This window comes from Nanorana parkeri, unplaced genomic scaffold, assembly GCF_000935625.1.
Source record: "Nanorana parkeri isolate BGI_ZX_2015 unplaced genomic scaffold, ASM93562v1 scaffold239, whole genome shotgun sequence".
NCBI classification, from domain to species: domain Eukaryota; kingdom Metazoa; phylum Chordata; class Amphibia; order Anura; family Dicroglossidae; genus Nanorana; species Nanorana parkeri.
Window position 1 is genome coordinate 242,789 of NW_017306507.1, and position 22,532 is coordinate 265,320.

The 22,532-nt window shown below is 40.4% G+C and overlaps 1 protein-coding gene across 1 annotated transcript in view; it reads left to right on the plus strand.

Annotated features, from left to right (window-relative positions):
- Positions 1–11,839, plus strand: part of FREM1 (FRAS1 related extracellular matrix 1) — a 99,946-nt gene extending 88,107 nt beyond the window's left edge. Inside the window, exons 31-36 of the mRNA XM_018556493.1 lie at positions 1,854–1,901; positions 3,162–3,335; positions 4,875–5,003; positions 7,007–7,113; positions 8,048–8,133; positions 11,565–11,839. Coding sequence (XP_018411995.1) covers positions 1,854–1,901; positions 3,162–3,335; positions 4,875–5,003; positions 7,007–7,113; positions 8,048–8,133; positions 11,565–11,758 — 738 coding nt within the window. The 3' untranslated portion in view covers positions 11,759–11,839. The remainder of the gene's footprint in view (positions 1–1,853; positions 1,902–3,161; positions 3,336–4,874; positions 5,004–7,006; positions 7,114–8,047; positions 8,134–11,564) is intronic.
- Positions 11,840–22,532: the final 10,693 nt, after the last annotated feature.

The following is a 22,532-nucleotide window of genomic DNA, read 5'->3' on the forward strand; positions in this document are numbered from 1 at the left end:
TAATCATACTCCACTACTCATAAACTACCTTACTCCGCTACTCATTTGCATTGTTGGAGTCCACAAAGTATGCAGTGAGAACTAATCCTGCAATCGAAGCAATGTAAAATCTGGACACAACATGCAATTTCCTCAGCAATTGAAACTTGGTTTTAAAGTATTTTAATAGGCACCCATGGGAAATGCTTGACTTGCACGCTAATTATATGAGATAATGCCCAAATGTCGCAATATGATTTGGAATGCCCAGCACCCAAATAGTAAAATTATTTCCAATTATCCATAGACATATCGGAGTTTGCCTTAGGCGGTTAATGACAAGGTTCACGTTTACGCTTAAACAGAACGCCCTAATGTAGTAAATCTGCTGGCATCTTACAGACCATTAATTCTAGTTCAGCACAACTTGCAAATTTAATTCTAACAGCCTATTTATACAGCCTGTGTACAGATTGTAGCGTTAAGTAAAAATAGAAGCAATAAGGTAAGCCCTCAGCTAGCACTTCACATTTTTTAAGCGCTTTTCTACGGATTTGCACGTTCATTTAGAATGCAAATGTTTAAGGTTAAAAAGTGCACCTTTTGTTTTGTTACACAAAAATGTACTAGATATATTGATGGTACAAAAATAAGGTAATAGATTGGGCACAAAAAGTATTTATTTTTTTACTTTCTTAACTACCAAGATAAAAACCGCAGTTAATAAAGACTTTCTATTAATATTAATGGCATACGTCAAACAAATTAAAGAAACGTATTAAAAGTTAACTTCACCAAGATCATCATGTAAACCAGTTAACTATCCATTTAAAAAAGTATGTTATATACAGTTAGCTTAAGTACCTGAATCTTTTTTTTTTTTAAATTAGATTCCTTTAATACGCTGCCTTGCAGGATTTAGGCTTCACCATGAGTCAGTTAGGCCCTGGCTGCATTGCATGGCACTGTCAATGTGTACTGACTTGAGGAAAGAGCTGTATTTTTAGAGAGCAATATCAGTGTCATCAATATGCTAAGGGTTTCAGTCATAAGGCTGAGGGCAGGTTGGTGACCAATCTGTATGGCTTGCCCATGCAGGGCAAAGTGACAATTTCTCTGAAAAGGTACCCCCTATACACAGCTTGCCTTTCCTTCCTCACCACTTCATTCTCTGTCGCAGCCAATGCTGAAATATGTGTGTGCCACATACACTAATACAAAACAAAAAGAATCCCCAGCACACCTGCCAGCTGGCCTGCAACAAAACAAATTACCCTGTCTAACAGTATATGTTAAAAGCAGAGGCACAAACCTTTGGTCCAAAAATATGTAGAAGCCACACTGCCACCGTCAAGGCACCTCTGTAAAGTGTGGTCCTAACTCTATTTATATGAGTCTCCTAGTGGGAGCATATTGATGTAGTTGATAAATTCAATGCAGGTGTACCAGGAGGTAGCCTACTCTTCCTCACTATGTGCAGGGACACACTGGAGGCCCAGCAACCACAGATGCATGCTGTGATCCCCAATGCGTCACTACATCCAAGATAGTCAAACTAGCAAAAGATGGTAACCGCATACATTTATAACTAGCCTTTGTAGCAGGGTGTACATGGGAAGGCTTACAACAATACAAAACAAAAAGAATGCCCAGCACACCTGCCAGCTGGCCTGCAACAAAACAAATTACCCTGTCTAACAGTATATGTTAAAAGCAGAGGACCACATACACTAAACACTTATCCTCAAAATTCTCTGAAATTATCATTATCAGAGGACATTGATGTAATAGGTATAAACATCTTAGAATGCCTTGCTGTAATAAAATCATATTTTTATACAGAAAATATATTTGTTTTATCTTCTTCTTTTCAGGTTAAGCCTTCATCTGTATACCACATAGGCAATGATACTATTTATCGAGTAAGTAACCATTCAAAAGTGAGAGCTAAAATTTGCAAGATATGTGCTGCATGTGAAAACATGTAGGAGAGGAGTATTCCATAGGTATGTTAAGAGATAGGCACAGTTTTAAATAAAGTGTGCTTATCTTCCCCCTTGACCTAATGTGTTCCCCAATGCAAACTCAATATTGAAGGCATGCAGCCTGGTATAGTTCACAAGAGGAGGGGAGAGAGCATACTTGCTGCCCTCCCTGCCCTAGCCACCCATGCTACATGGCTGGATGAGGGTTTGGTATGAATTTCAAGGGGAACACTATGCTGTTTTTTTATGTCACTTTTAAAGGACTACATGATACTGTTTTGTAACTTCATGTGCGCTTTTAAGGCACCCTCTCCCATGCATGTTGTTAATAAAATTGGTCAATTTTGGAAGTAGCCCTTTAAGCCACATTAAATGACCTAGTCCCTGCTGAACAGTATATTGATACAGTATACTGAAAAGTATTTTGCATTGATACATATTAGCAATAGCTTTCAGATTAGCCTTCAAAAAGACCCCCCCAAAAATAGCATGATTTAATTCTAATAGACTTTAATAGAATTCAATGATGTGTTTGGGGTTTGCGGACTTCCCGCTGGGTTTGCGGAAACTCCTGTGAACTAAACTTTGTTCGGTTGACTCATCCCTACTCTTAAAAGATGACAGGTATTTGTACCACTAGGATTTCTGAACCGCATCCCATTCAATAAAAGGGTACCCTTTTGCTTATGTTTAAAACTGATTCTAAAGGAGTTTTCTATACTCCTCCTTTTCCCAATAAGTTGATCTAACCCACTCTTCCCTTCCTCAGCTGCATACTTAGTAAGTTCTGTAACGCAGCCCAGCCACATCCCACTATGATGTTTACCTCGACCCAACTAGTTCTCTTTTTCCCACTGCCTGATCTCTTGAATGGCAGGGGAAATACTTAGGGAAGTCTATGGGTTTCTATAATCATGAGCAGGTAGCAGGAAGAGGAGGACCAGTCAGAGCTAAACACTGCAGCGGGACATTGCTAGGCTTGCCCACCAGAACTAGCTAAGTATGCAGCTGAGGGGAGGTCGATTTAGATCAGCTGAGGGCGGATGGGAGGGTGAACATAAGGGTAGGGAAACTATTAGAAAACCATGTTTGAAAGTTTCCTTACCCTTTAAAGTTATATGCTTAAGGTTAACTGATGTACATTGCATGAAATGTCAATTATTCACTAAAACCAGCACATTTTTGTATTTTATGTAGTATCACAGCATGGTGTCACTTAAAGTAGAAGAAGTAAAGCAATCATTTAACTCAACCCAGACAGCTAAGTTATCAGTAAGGAATCAGGGCCAGCAGAGAATGAAAGTTCCTGTACAAAACACAGAACTGCTACAGTCAGACAGGGCCTCCATATCTTCTGATACTGCTAAGCAGGTAGGTGACTGTTTTTTTACAGTAATATTAAATTTTGTAATACACACGGAAAGACAAATTATGGTTAGTTGCTAATACTGTCTGCACTTTCATCCCTATCCCATTACCTTCAGGGCCTGTGTCAGGCGTTGGGCTTGTGATGATGGCCTCACTTTTACATCAGTTTGAGATACTTCTGAGATCAATGACAAGTGCATTTGCCCTGCAGTTGAGCTCATTCTGACCTGCATTTGACCTGTTTCAAGTGGGCTTTGCATTTCTTGTATGGGAACGCAAATCCCACTTCAAGTGGACAAAAGCCCATTGACACTTAAAGCATGAATAAAGTCCACATCAACATGGGAGGACACTTTCCATATTGAAAAGGCTACGCATACATGCCAAAGCGACCCATCCAGCAAAAGGATAATAGGGATACCAGGTCTTCTTACTGGTTTGCGCCGTCTTTGGCCATCTTGAATGGCCGGGCTGGGGTGACCTAACTCCTGTACATGCACCAACTTAATTCATTCCAGCACCCAATGCATGCCAAGAGTGTACATTCAGAAGAAAAGTGCTAGCAAGTAAGGTAGAGTCTTATCTGCAATAAAAGCCGACCTGCTAGCAATTTTTGAAAGCACTTTAGTTCTGCTATAAAAGTGTAGGCAGTTTTAGTTCAAATATACATTCACTGGCCACTCCATTAGATACCCTTTGCTAGTACTGGGGTGGAGCCCTTTTTTGTCTTCAGAACTGCTTTAATTCTTTGTGGCATTAATTCAACAAGGTGATGGAAGCAATCCTTAGAGAGTTTGGTCCATACTAACATGATAGCATCACACAGTTGCTGCAGATTTGTCAGCTGCACATCCATGATGCGAAGCTCCACCAGCCTGAACAGTTGATGCAAGGCAGGATGGATCCATGCTTTCATGTTGTTTACATCAAATTCTGACCCGACCATCCGAACATCGCAACAGAAATTGAGACTCATCAGACCAGGCATTGTTTTTCCAATCATCTATTTTACAATTTTAGTGAGCCCTTGAAAACTGTAGCCTCAGTTTCCTATTCTTAGCTGACAGGAGTGGAACTGGGTGGTCTTCTGTGGCTGTAGCCCATCTGCTTTAAGGTTCAATGTGTTGTGTGTTCAGAGATGCTCTTCTGCATACCTCAGATGTAACGAATGGTTATTTGAGTTACTGTTGCCTTTCTATCAGCTTGACCAGTCTGTCCATTCTCCTCTGACCTCTGGCATCAACAAGGTATTCTTTCCCAGAGAGCTGCTGCTCACTGGATATTTTCTCTTTTTCGGACCATTCTCTGTAAACCCTAGGAGATGGTTGTGTATGAAAATTCCAATAGATCAGCAGTTGCTGAAATACTCAAACCAGCCCGTCTGGCTCCAACAACCATGCCATGTTCAAAGTCACTTAAATCACCTTTCTTTCAGATTCTAATAAAGCAGCAAGTGCGTGTATATTCTGACGTTCATGAAATATATTGTTCATGTATTTTTTAAACTATCAATTTGATTATTTTGCTCTTATTCCTTTGTAGGAAAAAAGTATGACCTTTCCTAAGAAATGTACTCCAGACTTAAAAGGACTCTTGCATTTTGATGATAAGAGCCAAAATCTTTACAAGTGCAATGGCATATCATGGAACACATGGGAAGCTAAAGTCAAGGTACTAGTGAATCTTTATTTTGTTATTACGGTCTGGACGTAATATTTCATATTCATAAATAAAATAGCAGTACCTTATACAAATCTTAGCAGGCTTTCACATTCCTGACATGTTTATAACATTCCCAAAGTTTAAGGTCTAATGAAAGTGCTGTAGTTTTTAGAGAATTTGCCTTTTCTGGGCAGTTTAGTGGCATGGTCTCCTTTATACCTGCAATACATATACTGTATGGGGATATTGACAGGTATTAATTTGACTGGGATAATAAGTGTCAACATGTATTTTCATGTTTTGGGACTTAAAGGTTGTACCTTTAAGTCCCAAAACATGAAAGAGAGGTAAGATGTAATGATGCTATGTAGATTGCAACAATCTATAGCAACCAATCAGGTTTTACTTTACTGAAGTCATGCTTTGCTTTTCTGTACTTTACACAATGGTCTTTGCCATCCTAAATAAGACAGATATTAATATGGTAAGTAATGTCTTTAATCTGGGAACATTAATGTCAAAGGTATTATGTAATCTTCCACTTCTTCTGGAGTGTCCTAATGTCTGGACCCTATTTCACAAGAACAAGCTGGGTTTATCTACTAAATAAATATTGGCTTTACCTTACATTTTACTGGATAAGTAAAATAATAGCAATTTAATTAGGATGTGCAAAACATACTGGAAAGGGTGCAGGGGTTTAACTACCAATCATGGAGCCCCATAGCAAAAGTTTGATTGGGCCTGCCCAGTGACCTCTCTCTGTGGCACCTGGTGGTGGTAACTGTCAGCATAGTGAGTACATAACTAGGGACCAGTGCTGTAGATAAAAGCATATAAGCCTTTCCATACCTTTCACTGCCACAGCAAAAATGTGCTGAAAGAGGCAGTCTAATAGTCACTAAAGAGTTGCAATAGCAGTAATAACAATATTAAACATTTATATATCTACACTGAAGAGTTTGAAGGGGGTCAGGGTTCACTGCAACATCTCCAAACCTTAATATTATAGTATGAATTCTGTGATATTTTCACTTTCACATGTTCTATGTTTAATTTGCCTCAACAGCTTCACTACTAAGCCCTGTATCCTACCCATAGGGCACTACAGCAGCCATGTGGACTGCTGTGGCTATAGTTATGCCACTGATATGGCATCTGGTCTGGCATGATAATAGTGAGAATTAGGGATGCACTGATACTAGTATCGGTATTGGTACCGATGCAGAGTATTTAGGTTGAGTACTCGTACTCGCACCAATGCTCTAATGCCTAGCCTAATACTTGAGCTTCCGGTAACAGGAAGCCAGGCAGCGAGTTGTTACACGCTGCCCGGCTTCCTGATTGGCCGGGAACCCGGCTTCATGCTCCCTCGTCACCTGGTGTCTTTACGCTTCCTCATCAGCGAGTCTTTACACGCCGCCCGGCTTCCCGGCTAATCAGGAAGCCAGGTGGTGAGTCATTACAAGCTGCCTGGCTTCCTTAGTGGGACTTCCGGTATCGGTATTCTGTATCAGCGAGTACCGGAAAAAAATATCGATACTCGTACTTGATACCGAAGAACCGGTATCGGTGCATCCCTAGTGAGAATAATCAACTCTAAAGTATGGCCTGGTGTAAGTACGGGAGTTTTCATAAAAAATATGGCATTGCCCTATAACCTCTATTGTATGACCAATGTGTGAATCTTTTTTTTGGCATATAACATTTCTAAAATATAGGTTGCGCAAAGGAACTATTATAACAAAATATCTCAAAAAATGTGTGGGTGTAGGGTGGGTTTCTCTTTTTCTTCTATTGTGATGTGTTTATAGTTTAGAATTTCTAGTAATTAACAGCCTTTTTCCTAGAGTTGCATCTCCAGCTAAACACAATATGGTCATATTTAAGCAGTTTCCACGTTGTGGTTTCACATAAGCTCTGTTATTAAGCTGTGCTCAGGCTAAGGTGGTTGAGCCATTTTCCTGGAAAGAAGCCATTTTTCTATTAATTATAAATTGTATATGTTTCAGGCAACAAAATGTCCATTTGGCTGGACTCCACATGACAGCAGCTGCTACAAACACATCACTGAGCAGAAGGCCACATGGATCACCGCAGCCCGGATATGTCAGGAACAGTAAGAACACTGGTTTATTTTCTGAATTACTAGACCTTCTGTAAAATAACTCTAGTTATAGCATGCGCTTAAGTTAAGTTTGTTGTTTTTAAATTACCAAACACAATGAATAACTACTACTAATGATATACCGAGCAAGGATGTTTGCAACTTTTCATAAAATTAGTTTAGGATGCTCATGCCTGGGTCACATATTAACTAGATGAGGCCATTCTAATCGGCACATGTTTGAGAAGAAGCCAAAATCTGTGGCAGGTTGATAATCATTTGATTATTGATTTACTGAAAAAAAGACAGACTGTAAGTAAATGACCGCTTAAATTAAGCTTTCATTAACTTAAAAGCTGAAACCTGAAGTTCTGGCAAACATCTAAATAAACAGATGAACTACATCCAGCCATGTTGATGACACTACTTACAGATATGAAATGCAGTGGTGTCCTCTGTCCACTCCTGGCCTTCTGTCTGCACACTGAATGAGCTGCAGCAGCAGACTAATGGGTCATCTCTGTTCACTCTGCTTTCTCCTCCTAGCAGCGTGTTAGTTATCAACATGCTTGCAGCACAGTTTAATGGCTCCTTCCTGCCCCTTCTGTCCAATTATTGGTGTTGCTATATAGGGGATTGCAAGAGGTAATGCCAAGTCAATTGTAGGTACTAATTTGATCCCAAAAAAAAAATCAAAGGCTTAATTAATTAGTGCTCTTTATATCTGCCTGGAGTTAAGCTTTAATGTTTGGATCTGTCAGACAGAGCCATGCTATTGCCAGAAAGTGCTGCCCTGATCATGCCTATGCCAAGGTAGGACAAGCAACTAACATTAATTGTGTGTGAACATTATAGATATAGATTTGGAAAAGTTATAATAACTAATTTAAAATCTAGAATATAGTAATTTTTATTGACATATTTGGCCTCTTTTACTCTAATACAGGTACCGTGCAACACTTGTAGATATCTTCAGTAAAGAACAGATGGATTGGCTGTGGAACTTCAGTGGCAGAAAGTCATTTTGGATAGGCATGTATTTTTTTCCATAATTAAAATCTTACAATAGTCTTTTACATGTAATACATAGGTGAGAATACTTAATCTTCATATTACATATCTCTTATTAAAGAATAGTTATATAAAGGGCCTTTTTTATTTCCCCACACATAGACAATGTTTGTAAGGTTATGATGATACTAAAAATAAAGTCCCAGTAACATAAAAGTTTCATCAGCTATAAATAATAATAATAATAATAACAATAATTCTAGCAAATAATATATCTGTCAATTTAACATAATGATCATCACCTGCACACCAGAACTTAGTGGGTGTTTACTTCATTCCTTCAATTTATCAGTTCATTTGAACATTAACCCCATGCTGTCTTTTGAATGCCAGGTGATTTTTTTAAAGTGTTCAGTAGAGGAGAGAATGGTTAAGACAAGGGATGCACCAATACCGGTATTTTGGTACCGAGTACCGATAATTTTTTTTCGGTACTCGCCGATACCAACTACCGAGTAACGGATGTCCCATTCAGGAAGCCAGGTGGCGTGTAATGACTCGCCACCTGGCTTCCTGATTAGCCGGGAAGCCGGGCAGCGTGTAAAGAGTCGCCACCCGGCTTCCCGATTAACAAGAAAGTCCCCTCTTACCTTAGTATGTGCAGCCTGTAATCCCCCGGGGCCTCTCCAGCGAGAACGCGGCCTTCGTCCGGTACCCAGCCGGAGCCTTCTAGCCGGCCAATCAGGAAGCCGGGTGCCTTGTCATGACGCTGGGAGGCCGGCTCCATGCTCTCTTGTTATGAGATGATGAGGGAGCATGAAGCCAGCTTCCCAGCCAATCAGAAAGCAGGGCGTCGCGTCATTAGACGGCGCCTGGCTTCCTGATTGGACGGCTCGGGCTGGGTACCGGACGAAGGCTGCATTCTCGCTGGAGAGGCCCCGGGGGATGACAGGCTGCACATACTAAGGTAAGGTAACCTTACCTCACGAGGCCAGCTTCCGGTCAATCGCGAAACTGGGCAGCGTGTAATGACGCGCTGCCCAGCTTCCTGATACCGGAAGTACTCGTGCTAGGCATCGGAGCATTTGGGCGAGTACAAGTACTTGCCCAAATACTCGGAATCGGCACCAATATCGATACTAGTATCGGTATCGGTGCATCCCTAGTTAAGACCCCTGAATCCCACCTGAGAGATTTAATTTATCTTGCTGTTCTGGAGACACAGCAGGAAGTAAAAGGAGATCCCTCTAAAGCAAGTGGATTTAAACTCTAAGGCCTTGTTCACACCAAACGCGGAGCAGGTGCAGAGCAGATCAGTTGCAGACCGGATCAAAACTGCGTCCAATGTCGGGATTGGGAAGTGAGGACACGAGGTGGACTTAGAAGAAGTAGAAGGGAAAGGTAGTACACATAGGACTAAGGAAAGTAGGTATTAAATAATAGCTAGGATGCACAAGGAAAGTGGGAATAATAAAAATGGGGAAAGTGATGAGGAAGGAACATGGTTTAAGTTGCAATAAAAGGGTTTATTATTGATTGTACATTGTTTATTTATTACACTAGAGAACACATGAGGGAAATAACAATAAGTAATATAGGAACGCAGACACTATAAGAGTCACAGAAGTTATAGAGTTATAGAAGTCACAAACACTAGAGGGGTACTATAAATGAAGTATAAGGGATGGGTACACTTCCTTCCCCCCTCCCCCCCCCCCCCTTTTGAAACCATAAGAACGGGAGTTAGAATGAGAGGAGAGAGTGATAGAAGAAGTAAATATGATGGATGATAGTGATGGATATGGGAAGTGGGTGAAGTTTAATTATCTTAAATAGAGCTATAAACAATTATTAAAATTAAGAGATAATTTGAAATTAATGTTTATGAATGTTTGCTTAAATGTACTTTTATGGAAACAAAATAATAAAAATATATTAAACAAACAAAAAAAACTGCGTCCAATGTATTCCAATGGTATTTTTTGCTCCAGTTCACATCGCAGCGTGCAGTTCCAGAGCAGGTTCAGAGCAGGTGAAAAAACTGCGGCAGGCCCTATTTTACCTGCTCTGGATCTGCAAATGCATCAAAAACGCATAAAAAATGTATGCAAATGCCTGTGACGCACTAAAAGCCAATTTTAAACTTAAAAAAAACATTTTTAATACGCGTCAATAACGCATCTAAAACGCATCTAAAAGACTGTGCAGAAACCTGACCAGATCTGCTCTGCATTTGGTGTGAACAAGGCCTTAGGCATTTGCATGCGTTTTTGATGCGTTTGCAGATCCAGAGCAGGTAAAATAAGGCCTGCTGCAGTTTTTTCACCTGCTCTGGACCTGCTCTGGAACTGCACGTTGCGATGTGAACTGGAGCAAAAAATACCATTAGAATACATTGGACGCAGTTTTGATCCGGTCTGCAACTGATCTGCTCTGCGCTTGGTGTGAACAAGGCCTTAGACAATTGTTACCATAGCAGGTTTCACCATTGGAAACTTTCCTCTCAACTTCTGTTGCTGTGGCAACTCAGAAAACTGGATTTCCCTTCACTTTCTGTACCAGAGGCAATTATGGTCACCAGGATCAATAGTGGGGGTGAATATCCTCAGCATGGACTCAAAAAACATTAAAAACTAGTGATTTCAGCAGGGGAACTTTAACCACTTCAGCTTTTGAACTTTTAAATCCCCTTATGAACCTGAGCAATTTTACGTTTATGCTATAGCCTATGCTTACTTACCCTTGATATGCAGATGAACAAAACAGAGTGAATACGAAAGTAAAAATGTTACTTTGTATCTGTAAATAGTATTTATAAACAACGTGTCAGAAGGGCTATTTTTTTACAGCAGCTGCTGTGAGGCTCCATTCACACTGGAGCTGCTTTCCACTCGTATTCAGCCATACGGAAACACAAAAAACAATGCACTTCAATGTGCATTGTTCATACTATTGCGGAAACCGCGCAGTCCCAAAAATAATGCAAGCACGATAATCCGGCGGATTCCGCATGTTCGTGGCTGTATAATGGCCGCAAACGAGCGGGATCCGTGCAGTTGTTTCACATATAGCGTTTGCGCCCCGCGCGGTCTTCCGCACGGAAAACCATGCAGGAAAGTCAAACGCTATATGTTAATGGAGCCTAATAGCTGCTGTATTTACACATTAAGAGTTGCCGACCAATGTGATGGGGGAATGGCAGCAGGGCAGGAGGACAGGCTGCCCTGTGTACGTTGATGACATTTTTTTGCAAAATGCCCAAGATCCACAACTGGTTACGGTCTGTGTAACAAGAGATATACTTAACACACAGATGCTCCTGAATAGTGAAGACATGTATCAAACACTGGTTTCTGTGTACTAACAGCAGGGCATAGTAGTCTATTGAAACTATTGCTATTTTACATACTCCTTTGTACACAAAAAATGATCAATTCAACTTGTGTTTGTAGGCTTAACTAACCGAGTCAACAGTGACAACTGGGAATGGAGCAAAGGAGAGAAGACCACCTTCACTAACTGGAAAAGAAGATCACCCCGCCGGACAAGGAAAGGGAAAAATTGTGTTTCTGTGCAAAAGAAAGGCAAATGGCATGTGAAAAACTGCCAGAAGTCTAATCATTATATCTGCTCAAAAAGAGTGTAGTACTTAATGTTATTAGGTAATGTACAATTTTTAGAAATATTTATTATTCTAATTTTTGAGTAAGTTCAACCAATTGTATTTAAAAAACAAATATTATTCTGATATACAGTATGTTAAAGATGTAAAAAGAACAGGAGCAACGGAATTAGTTTCCAAAAAAAAGCAAGTGGAGGACAAAGGAATACTCATCAGTATTGCCTATGAATTCCCTGCACCTGATTTTCTTTCCCTTTTACTGACTTACCATGCCTTGTTTGTTTTGCACTGTGTCTCTGTGTGAAGTTGACTAAATTGGTAGAGAAAAAGGGATTTGCTTCCTTATGTTAGAGCTTCCTCTGATGACAGGTGATCTAAAGTCTGATCGAGAAATATAGAAACAGCAGCAGGAGACATTTAGAAAGCAGAGATCCACAGAATACATTAAGCAGAAGCAAGGAGAGCCTTGGACTGCAGGCCCTCAGGTACAGCTTCCTGTGCAGCCAAGAGAACAGTGAGCAACAGAGTAGTCACATCAAGACTCACTCAAGTCTCATATGACTAACAGTCAGCCGCAGCATCAGCAGTGTTTTGGAATTAAAACAACTATGAGGTTCGAGGCTGAAGTGTGCCTAAGCACAGGTATTGCAATGCTTTTTGTTAGAAGGAATTAAAAGCAAATCTTTCAGGGTACTGCTTAGTAAGAATTGAAGAGGAACTTCAGGAATCTAAAAAGTCAACCCTTGCAATGGGACTACTCTTACACTGCAAGGGTTAACTGTTCATTTTGGTCTATGGGCTCAACTAAAAGAAATATACACACTTGATTTTTAATCTCACCGGGCTGCTAGACCGGTCCCTACATCCTCTTCTCTACCAGGCTCCAGAAGTCTAAGCCCCGCTGATGTCATGACGTCTAATGCAGTACATTCATAGACATGAGGACACCAAGGGACATAACTCAGCTGGAGAATAAGAGTAGAGAGGTGAGTGCAGAGACTGCCTGCTGGACAGAGGATCAGGTGAGCATATGTTCTGTATTCCGACCCCTAGAGCAAAACAAGCAGTTAACAATTGCAGTGTGGAGGTAGCCCCATCGCAAAAACGAACTTTTTAAATAACTGAAGTTCTTCTTTAACATTTTTAGATGTTCACTATAACAAGAAAGCTTTCACTTTTTGAATTCAGTTCCACTTTAAGAGAATAAAAATGTTTTACATGTAATAAGAGATCCTTCAGACATACATGTAAGCTAAAGCTATACAAAGCAATTTTAAGTGACATTAGCAGTATTTTGTGTGCATAGGCTCAAATAAACTTTTTAGGTGCTAAAGGTGTTTATCACTCTGTTATCAGACCAATGAAGGTAAATAAATTGTCCAAATCTGACTACCTTGGTGTTGTTTCTAATGTCTTTATTTGTTTGTACTGCACTAGTAGAACTCATTGACAACTATAACCATTGGCTATATATAGCAAAAAGATTAGATCAATATATGAAATAAAAATCAATCCTGACGATTTCTGATATTTATTTACCAATGGTAAGGTTGTGAACATCAACAGAAAATCTGTGGCAGAACTACCAACCAAGCACGCTATACTTCCACTAAGAGGCCAAAACCTTGGTGTTGGTTTCTAATGTTTTTAGTTGTTTGTACTGTACCAGTAGATCTCATTGACAAGCATATGCATGGCCCATATCTTTAGGCAACCTAGATCTAAATGGACAAGATCACAATAAATGCTTTTCTTTTTTTTTATACCTTTGCATATTTTACATCATCTATTAAAGCCCCACAGTAGGTTCATGTCATTTACAAAGATATAAAGCATGATGGTTTACTGATATATGCTCTATAAATGGAAGAAATATTAATATTGTAGCTTCCTAATAAATGTTCACCAATGTTAAGGTTGTGAACATCAGCATAAGGTCGTCATAAGGTTTGCAGAACTATCTCCAAAGCACGCTACACTGCAATTAGGGGCTTTAAGATGCACCTCACTATTTCCAGCATTTTGTTGGAGGAGTCCTGTCTGTGGCAGGACTACCACCAGAGCATGCTACACTGCTATTAAGGGGATCCACCTCACTATTTCCAGCATTCTGCTTACCATTAGGCAGAGGAGGCACACTCTCCATAGAGGAGGGCAGTGCAGATACCTACTGTGCCTAATTCCCGGTGTTGGGGAAGATGCAACACCGGCAATAGCAAGGAGGGTGCATTCTGCACAAAATGCACCCTCCTGTTCCAAGGCCAGCCGAGCCTACAGGAACTGCCGACTTCTGCAAAAGCAGGGGAAGGAGCTGGCTTTGCATAAGGATGCCCTATAAAACACCTGTCTGATGTGGACAGGCATTTAGGGCAGCCTTAAGTGATGCTGGTGTCCTTCTCTGCATATGTGAAAGCCAGCAGGCCCCGGAGCAGGTAAGGGCGCCAGCTCAGGCTAAACAGATTTTCATTCGTGCCTACAAGCTCCTGAGATTGAAATCTGGCCCTGGGCAGGACTACCACCAATGCATGTTATGCTGCCATTATGGGGCTTTAGAATCCACCTCACTATTTCCAGCATTCTGCTGGAGGAGCCCTGTCTGTGGCAGGACTACCACCAAGGCATGCAATGCTGCCATTAAGGGGCTTTAGGATCCACCTCACCATTTCCAGCATTCTGCTGGAGGAGCCCTGTCTGTGGCAGGACCACCACCAAAACATGCTACTCTGCCATTAAGGGGCTTTAGGTTCCACCTCATCATTTCCATCATTCTGCTGGAGGAGTCCTGTCTGTGGCAAGACTACCACCAATGCGTGCTATGTTGCTATTAAGTTGCTTTAGGATTAACCTCACTATTTCCAGCATTCTGATGGAGGAGCCATGTCTGTGGCAGGACTACTGCCAATGCATACTAGGTTGCCATTAAGGGGCCTTAGAATCCAATTTCCAGCATTCACTATTTCCAGCATTTTGCTGGAGGATCTCCTGCCTGTGGCAGGACTACCACCAAAACATGCTTCTCTGCCATTAAGGGGCTTTAGGATCTACATCACTATTTCCTGCATTCTGCTGGAGGAGCCCTTTCATTGATTCAGTCAGAAATTAAATGCATTAAGAGCCTGTAATGGCATACTTTAGGACTAGAAAGGCAGTTGTTATGGGAGAATTGAGACCCGCAAAAACACAAAGCCGTTAACACCAAAGGGGTAGATGTACTTATAATAGCAATGTAACTGTTAGCATTTACTTGTGTTGTTCAATCCCTTCTAGCATCCCAACAGTATATACAGTTGTGAAAAAAAGAAAGTACACCTTCTTTAAATTGTATGGTTTTACATAGCAGGACATAATAAATAGTCATCTGGTCCTTAGCAGGTCTTAAAATTAGGTATATACAACATCAGATGCACAACAACACATGGCATATTGCACCGTGTCATTATTTATTTTACAAACATAAAGCCAAAATGGAGAAGTCATGTATGAAAAACTAAGTAGTTCACCTTCAATAGCTTGTAGAACCACCTTTAGCAGCAATAACTTTAGTTGTGTGTGTGTGCGTGTAAGGAAAGTGTCTATGTTTTTTCTTCCTTTCATGTTCAACCTGTACTCCCATGTACATACTTCCAATGCTGACCTGAAAACACAAGTTGTCTGGCAGTTTCTGGTGGCAGTTTCTGGTGTCTGCAACAGACATGTAGTATATTCAAGCTAAATTCTACGTAGATATTATTTAAAAACAAACATTGATGCAACTACTGTAGGTATTCATTAAAAAAAATACTTTTTTTTAATGCCATGAGTGTAAGCACCTGAATGTAACTTGATTTCATCCACTTGCAGTTCTTCAATATTTTTTGGTATGTTTAGCTCTTTGGCTGGAGCTCAGCTTTAACTCAGAGTAAATAAGAACTGTCAACCTGCATACTTGGTTTGGGTTAGGTACAAGAAAATATTGAAGTTATTGGACCAGCAGGACAGACAAGCAGCTAGCATTTTCAAAGGAGAGGCCAGAACTGAATGTCACACCACCAATTTCAAATCCTACCACTACCGCTGGAATGTGATGTATTGCACTCTCAGCCACACCCTGAGCAGAGGTTTTCCAGCTCACAGGAAAACACTCTGGGGGGAATTTATCAAAACTGGAGCAGACAAAATCTGGAGCAGATTTGCACTGCAACCAATCAGCTTCTGTGTCTCATTTTCAAATTTTGCCTGAGCAAACTGAAGAGAGATGCTGATTGGTTTCCCATGGGCAACTGCTCAGGATTCTCTCTGCTCCAGTTTTGATAAATCTCCCCTCTAAGTTTTAGTAGACTGAAAGGGATCGTCATTGGGGCTGTTAACTCGGTGGTTAACCTTATACACACACACAAACAGTAGCTGCCACCACGTATTTTAATGGAAGCATGCATTGTTCACAGTATAAGCTATAGAAACCCTATAGCAACCCTGAAGGCAACAGAATTTTAAATATGACAGTTTTTTTCGAAGAGGAAAGGGTTGTTTGATTTCTAAATTTGAGCAATTAGAGATAAAGCTTAACAATTTTTATATGTCATATCAATGAAAAGAAAAATGAAGCCAGAAAATATTTATAGAATAGAATATTACAAAACAGACAATATGCCAAAATAAACAAGATTAAAAGTGAAAAGTACTTACCAAAATTTGGTTCCTATGTAGAGTCAAGTACACTTCAGAGTAAGTCCGATAAACAATGCTTTATTTCTGCATTATATTTCTAGCATGTTACAACAGCAAAATAGATATCATGCACTCAGTTTATATGCTTATCTAGACTCTGTACATACAAAAATCTAGTACAAAGTACAAAGTTGGTTTAAAAACCATAAACAAAGCTCTTTGTTTAAGCTGTACTGGGGATGTGGAAGTACCAAATTTATTTTAATACCTCTCATGACACTGGCATGCTAATGGGGGTGAATTTATCAAAGACTGAAATTCTTCAAGCCAATTCAAAATTTAAATTAATAAAATAGTTAAATCTTCAGTCATCACCAGGGGTATTATATTTCCAAATCAATTTTGAATTATAATTTAAATAGTATGCCTACATATGACGTGTCTATCATCAGCATTTTATACATTAAATGTATTTTATTATACAAAATGTAGAACAGGACTAGTGCAAAACAACATATAATAAAACATCCACCAACCTAAATCACACTCACTGGTCACTGATAAAGATTAGCTTATTAGCTGCATTCACTTGATGAAATGGATGATGTTAGCATAATTGCCACACTACTCATGAGTCTAATAGGAAATAATTATTGTTTATAAAAGATATGAAGACATTACATGACCATAATAATATAGTGACATGTAAATTTGTAGTCTTAACATTAGTCACTTGTCATAACAGCCTTGCCTTCAATTATGATTTTGTTGATGGCCAATACTTCCCAGTAGTATTATTACAATTGCAATAATATGTCTTCAGCAATAGCCATGTGCAAGCGGTAGACTTTTGATTTCTTAAAATAGAGAGCCTTGAGAAAAGGTTATGTTCTTTATTATTCATTATTTTATATGTAAGATATTGAAAATGGGTCCTCAAGATAAACCAGCAGAATAAAAAACAAAACACAAGCACAATGAAAAATTGGACCGTTTCTGAACAGTGACACTAAACTCAGGAGTTAAATCTTAAAAATGCATTCAAGAGACTTCACTCTTAATACAAATGTATCTTATGTGTGTATCACTCGGCTGTAGATCCTCAAATCATCTCTCAATTGGGGCTGACACTATCCTTTCTTCTGGAGGGGGGCTACTTTTGTTCTCCATGGTCCCTGTGTGTGTTGTAAAGTAGACACCACTCCAAGCTCGCTCCCATGATGGACTACAATCTCATGTTTAGTTTACTAATGTGTGTTGAGATTGTAGTTTAGTGTCCCTTCAACCCCTTCGTGATGGGGACTGTACGTCCCCATCACTAAGTGCCCAAATGACTGCTCACGTACACTGTACGTGAGCAGCTATTTGGGGCTCTGTAATGCTGGTAGCCATTGAGAATCAATATTGAGGCATCCACTAATGAAAGAGCTAAGCTTTTACAGACTCCTGATCCCTTAGGAATCAGGTGTTTGACAGTGATAGCAGCGCAGTATTTACCACACTTGGCCCTCCTCCCAGGCAGCCTAAACTCACCTTTTCTTTTTGCTCCTGCCTCTCTGATCAACCATTCAGAGGGAAGATAAAACAGCCAGTACTTTCAGGTATGAAGGAATAGGTGAATTATTCCCCTTTCTCGTATGTGACATCACTGGTGGTTGCTGACTGGCCCAGTGCTGTCCCATTGTGGCAGGGAGAGAGTTTACATGCCTTCATAAGCAAAGCACAGGTTTGTCTTACGCAAACAAGTTTAAATATTTGAAGATCACTTTTTTTTTACCTAAAATTTGCTGTATACTTGATTGTTCAACATTGCTCTTTGCATATTTGTAGAAAGAAATGCTATTTACTAGTAGTGTGGTGAATTAAGTCTATAGCAGACAAGTAATATAGGAAATCAAATAACACAAGCAAACATTAGGGATTTAAGTGATGGTATTGTAGTCTGTATTTTTAGGAAATGGAGTGAGTTTCAAGCATTGACTTCACTTGCGTAAATCACAGAGCCATAATTATCACAAATAGGCACTCAACATTTTGCATGGCCTATGGTGACATGTTAACGAGAACATGAATGAAATGAGTGTTGTGTTCTTGCTTCTGTCTAAAGCCATGCCTTCCCGCAAGGCATTCAAAGAGCCCATAATAACAGGTGATGTCATGCTCATGTACATTTCTTGCAGCATAATTACACGCTTTGATGCTGTAAGCTTACACTGCGCTGTGTAGTCTCTGTACTACTTGATCGTTAAAAAGTCTATAAAATGTCTTCAAATGTTCTTTTAACATAACAGAAAAAGAAATAAAACATAAAAATAGATACTAGACAGAAAGAATGGTTACTGCAGATCTAGATATGTGGTATGTATACACAAGGCACCCCCACCCCCCTACACACACACACACACACACACACACACACACAGAAACAAACAAAAAACCTTCAACATTTTTAAAAACAGGCACAAATGACATTATAAACATAATATTTCCATGCTGACACCAATATATTAAAAAACATTTGATTTCCAGTCCAAATACTGAATGATCTGTTATCATATAAGCAGTGGCGTAGCATGGGTTGCAAGGCAAGTATTGCGCCCCCCTACCTCAATAATGTGTGCAACCCCCTGCCCTGCACCCTGACATTCTGCACTGCCCAATAATGCCTGTACCCTATTAATGTATAGCCTCCTCCCCTGCACCCTGACACTCTGTGCTGCTCAATATTGCCTGCACCCCAATTATTTTTACAAATTATTATTAATAACTTCCGGCCCCAATATTTCTATAGAAGGCAGCCTGCAGAAGCGGTGGCATTTTTAACAGCCAGTGATAGCTGTTAATGTACAAGCGATCTGGTGTCTATACAGCCGCCGGATCATTTGTTCCGTGCGGCAACCTCCCACCCCTCGCCCGGGACTGGTTCTGCGGGTCTCCCCGCAATGATCAGAGAGAGAGAGAGATTTGATCTCTCCTCCGATCACTATCACTTTCGCATTCTTGTGTCACTCTCCAGCTTCAGATGCTGTAGAGAAGCGGATGAAGCAGATCTGTGCTTCATCAGCTTCTTTGGGGGTCCCTAGGTGACATTAGGGGTCTTGGAGACCCCTGATGTCTCCATAAAGAGGACCTATCACTTCTTTTGCTATCACATAAGGTTTTTTTTTTAGCCCCCTATGTGATAGCTATAAAGTTAAGTTTTAAAAAAAAAGGAAAAGAAAAAAAATTTAAGTTTCCCCCCAAAAAATTCACCCACATTAAATATTCCGGCTTCTGCTCCCACTCATTCCCAATTTTGAGAGGCACCAGGCAGGGTTGTCCATTATTGCCTCTTCTATTTGCCCTGGCTCTAGAACCACTGGCGCAGAAGTTGCGCAAATCCCAAGATATCTCCGGCATTACATTGGAGGGTACCTCCCATAAGATCTGCATGTTTGCGGATGATGCATTGCTTTTTATAACTAACCCTGTGGTCACTTTGCCCAACCTCACAACAATACTGTCCAAATTCGCAACTATTTCAGGACTCTGTATAAATTACTCTAAATCCATGGCTTTAAATATCTCCCTGCCTGCACCACTCGTTGCATCTCTAAAAAGTAACTACCCTTACTCCTGGTGTGAAAACCGCATGCCATATCTAGGTATTAAGTTGACACATTCCTATCAATCCTTATATAATGCGAACTATCCGGAGATGATGACCAAACTGTCACAGATGTTACGGAAGTGGTCTCATTATCAACTCTCCTGGTTGGGCAGGATTGCCGCGATAAAAATGACCCTTTTGCCTAAGATTCTCTATTTCTTTCCAGTCTTGCCGGTTGCAGTTCCTAGCCCAGTCCTTAAAAAACTGCAAGCGCAAATATTTACCTTTATATGGGGGGACAAAAGACCTAGAGTCCCCAGACGCACACTATATTTCACGAAGTCCCAAGGGGGGTTGGCGGTCCCACACCTAGCTAAATATTACCTAGCTGCACAAATTAGCCAACTTGCAAAATATCACTCAACCTCTGAATTCCTGAGGTGGGTAACCCTGGAGACCGCCTTAGTACACTCCACATCAGCCGCTAACCTACTCTGGCTTGATCGGAAACAAGGACCCCCATAACGAACCCGATCACGTCCCATTCTCTCCGCTTATGGGATTCAGTAAAACTCTCATCTAGCTTGCTCTCCCCTACCTTGCCTTTAATGTCCATATTAGCAAATCCATTATTCGTCCCAGCCCAACAACAACCTTCACGATTCTCGGTATGGTCTGAACGAAACCTTACCTACTTCTGGCAACTAAGGCCCACCACTGCCATTAAACCCTTCATGTACCTGCAGGAACACCACCAAATCCCGGGTAGGGAAATCTTTAGATATCTACAGATCAAACACTTTATAACCACTCACACTCCAAAACAAACTGGCCCCACGTTGCTGTCTCCATTTGAGAAAGTCTGTCGAGACAATCCACACACCCCTGGTCTAATATCCCTCCTCTACGCTGCCCTGATCACCTCCACAGATACACCTCCCCTTATGTACATAAATGGGAACGAGATATAGACTTCCCAGAGGATGAGGATATTTGGGAACGAGTTTGGGCAAACACTAAGTCGAGCTCGCGCTGTGCAAGCATGTTGGAAATAAACTATAAGGTCCTCTTACGCTGGTACCTGGTGCCGGCCAGAGTGGCTACTTATAAACCTAATTGCTCCCCTAACTGCTTTAGAGGCTGCCCGGAACCAGGTACCTTCTTCCACATGTGGTGGAGCTGCCCATGGGTCTCTGCTTTCTGGGACGAAGTATTTAACCTCCTCAAGTCACTATTCGTGCACCCTATATCTAAGGACTCCTTACTAGCATTACTTAACTACAAACCAGAAGACCTCCCTCGCAAGCACTTACATCTCACAATGCATGTCTGCACATCAGCGAAGAGAGAAATAGCTAAAAACTGGTTAACTAAAACCCTTAGCATCCCCAGTATGATCAACCATATCAACTGGATTATGACACGAGAAAAGAACAGCACAGCTCAATGATCATATGGCTAAATTTGAAAAGACTTGGACTCATTGGATAGACAAGTACTTTGCCTCGGCAGATGAGCGTCGACTCTGTATGATGTAGTTTTCCACCCCTAGCCCGCCTATGTTCGTCAACCCCTTAGACTAACATACAGACAGAAAGCCGCTCTCCTTCTCATCCCCTTCCCACTGGACTCATCTAACCTTCTTCTTCTTTCCATTCCTTTTCCCTTCTAATATCAGTCTCTCTCTTTCCTTTCCATCCTTATGCCAATCCCCCTCCCCCCTTCCCCTTGTTTGTCTTGTCCACTGTGGGTCTACTAGTCTTGTAAGGTGTCACTGTTTGATGCACTTAGACGACGGTTAGCTTTATAGCCTTTCAGCTATTCCCAGGCGGTTAGCCTGCACTGCCCATACACGCTGAAACACCAAATAACCTCTTTTTTGCCTGGGAGCCCTGTTCTTTTCGAATAGGTCTCCCCTTACGGAACTTACAATCGGTATCTAATATACGCTCGTTGTGACTATAAGGTTTAATTAGCCTAAACAATAGTATGAGGCTAAGAATGTATGATACGAAGACCATTACACTGTACATAACTATTTTTATACCGTCTGTCATAATTCAATACATGGTAATGCTTTAATATTGGCCATCATTTAGCACTGATTTAATCTCTTACATCACAATGTGAACTTGTCAAATGCTAAGATTTGATTGTAATGTACTGACACCATATGTTGAGATCTAAGATGTACAACATTCCCTTGTATGTTTATAATTTAATAAAAATTATATGGGGAAAAAAAAAAGTCACATATAAAAAAGTAAAAAAAAAACAAACATTTTTAAGTCCCCCACCCCCATGTTTACGCACATATAAACGTAAATATGCATCAGCGCGCAAAAACGACAATTGCGCTACACATGTTGGTGTCTTTTTACACGACGTGACTGCGTCTTTTATATTTTACCAAAAAATTGGGTAATAATAAATGTTTTATAATTTAATATAGGGGAAATAGATTTTTTATTTTAATTTTCTGTAATTTTTCCTTAATATAGTAAAAAATAAAACCCGCAGTGGTGATTAAATACCACCAAAAGAAAGCTCTATCTGTCCCCA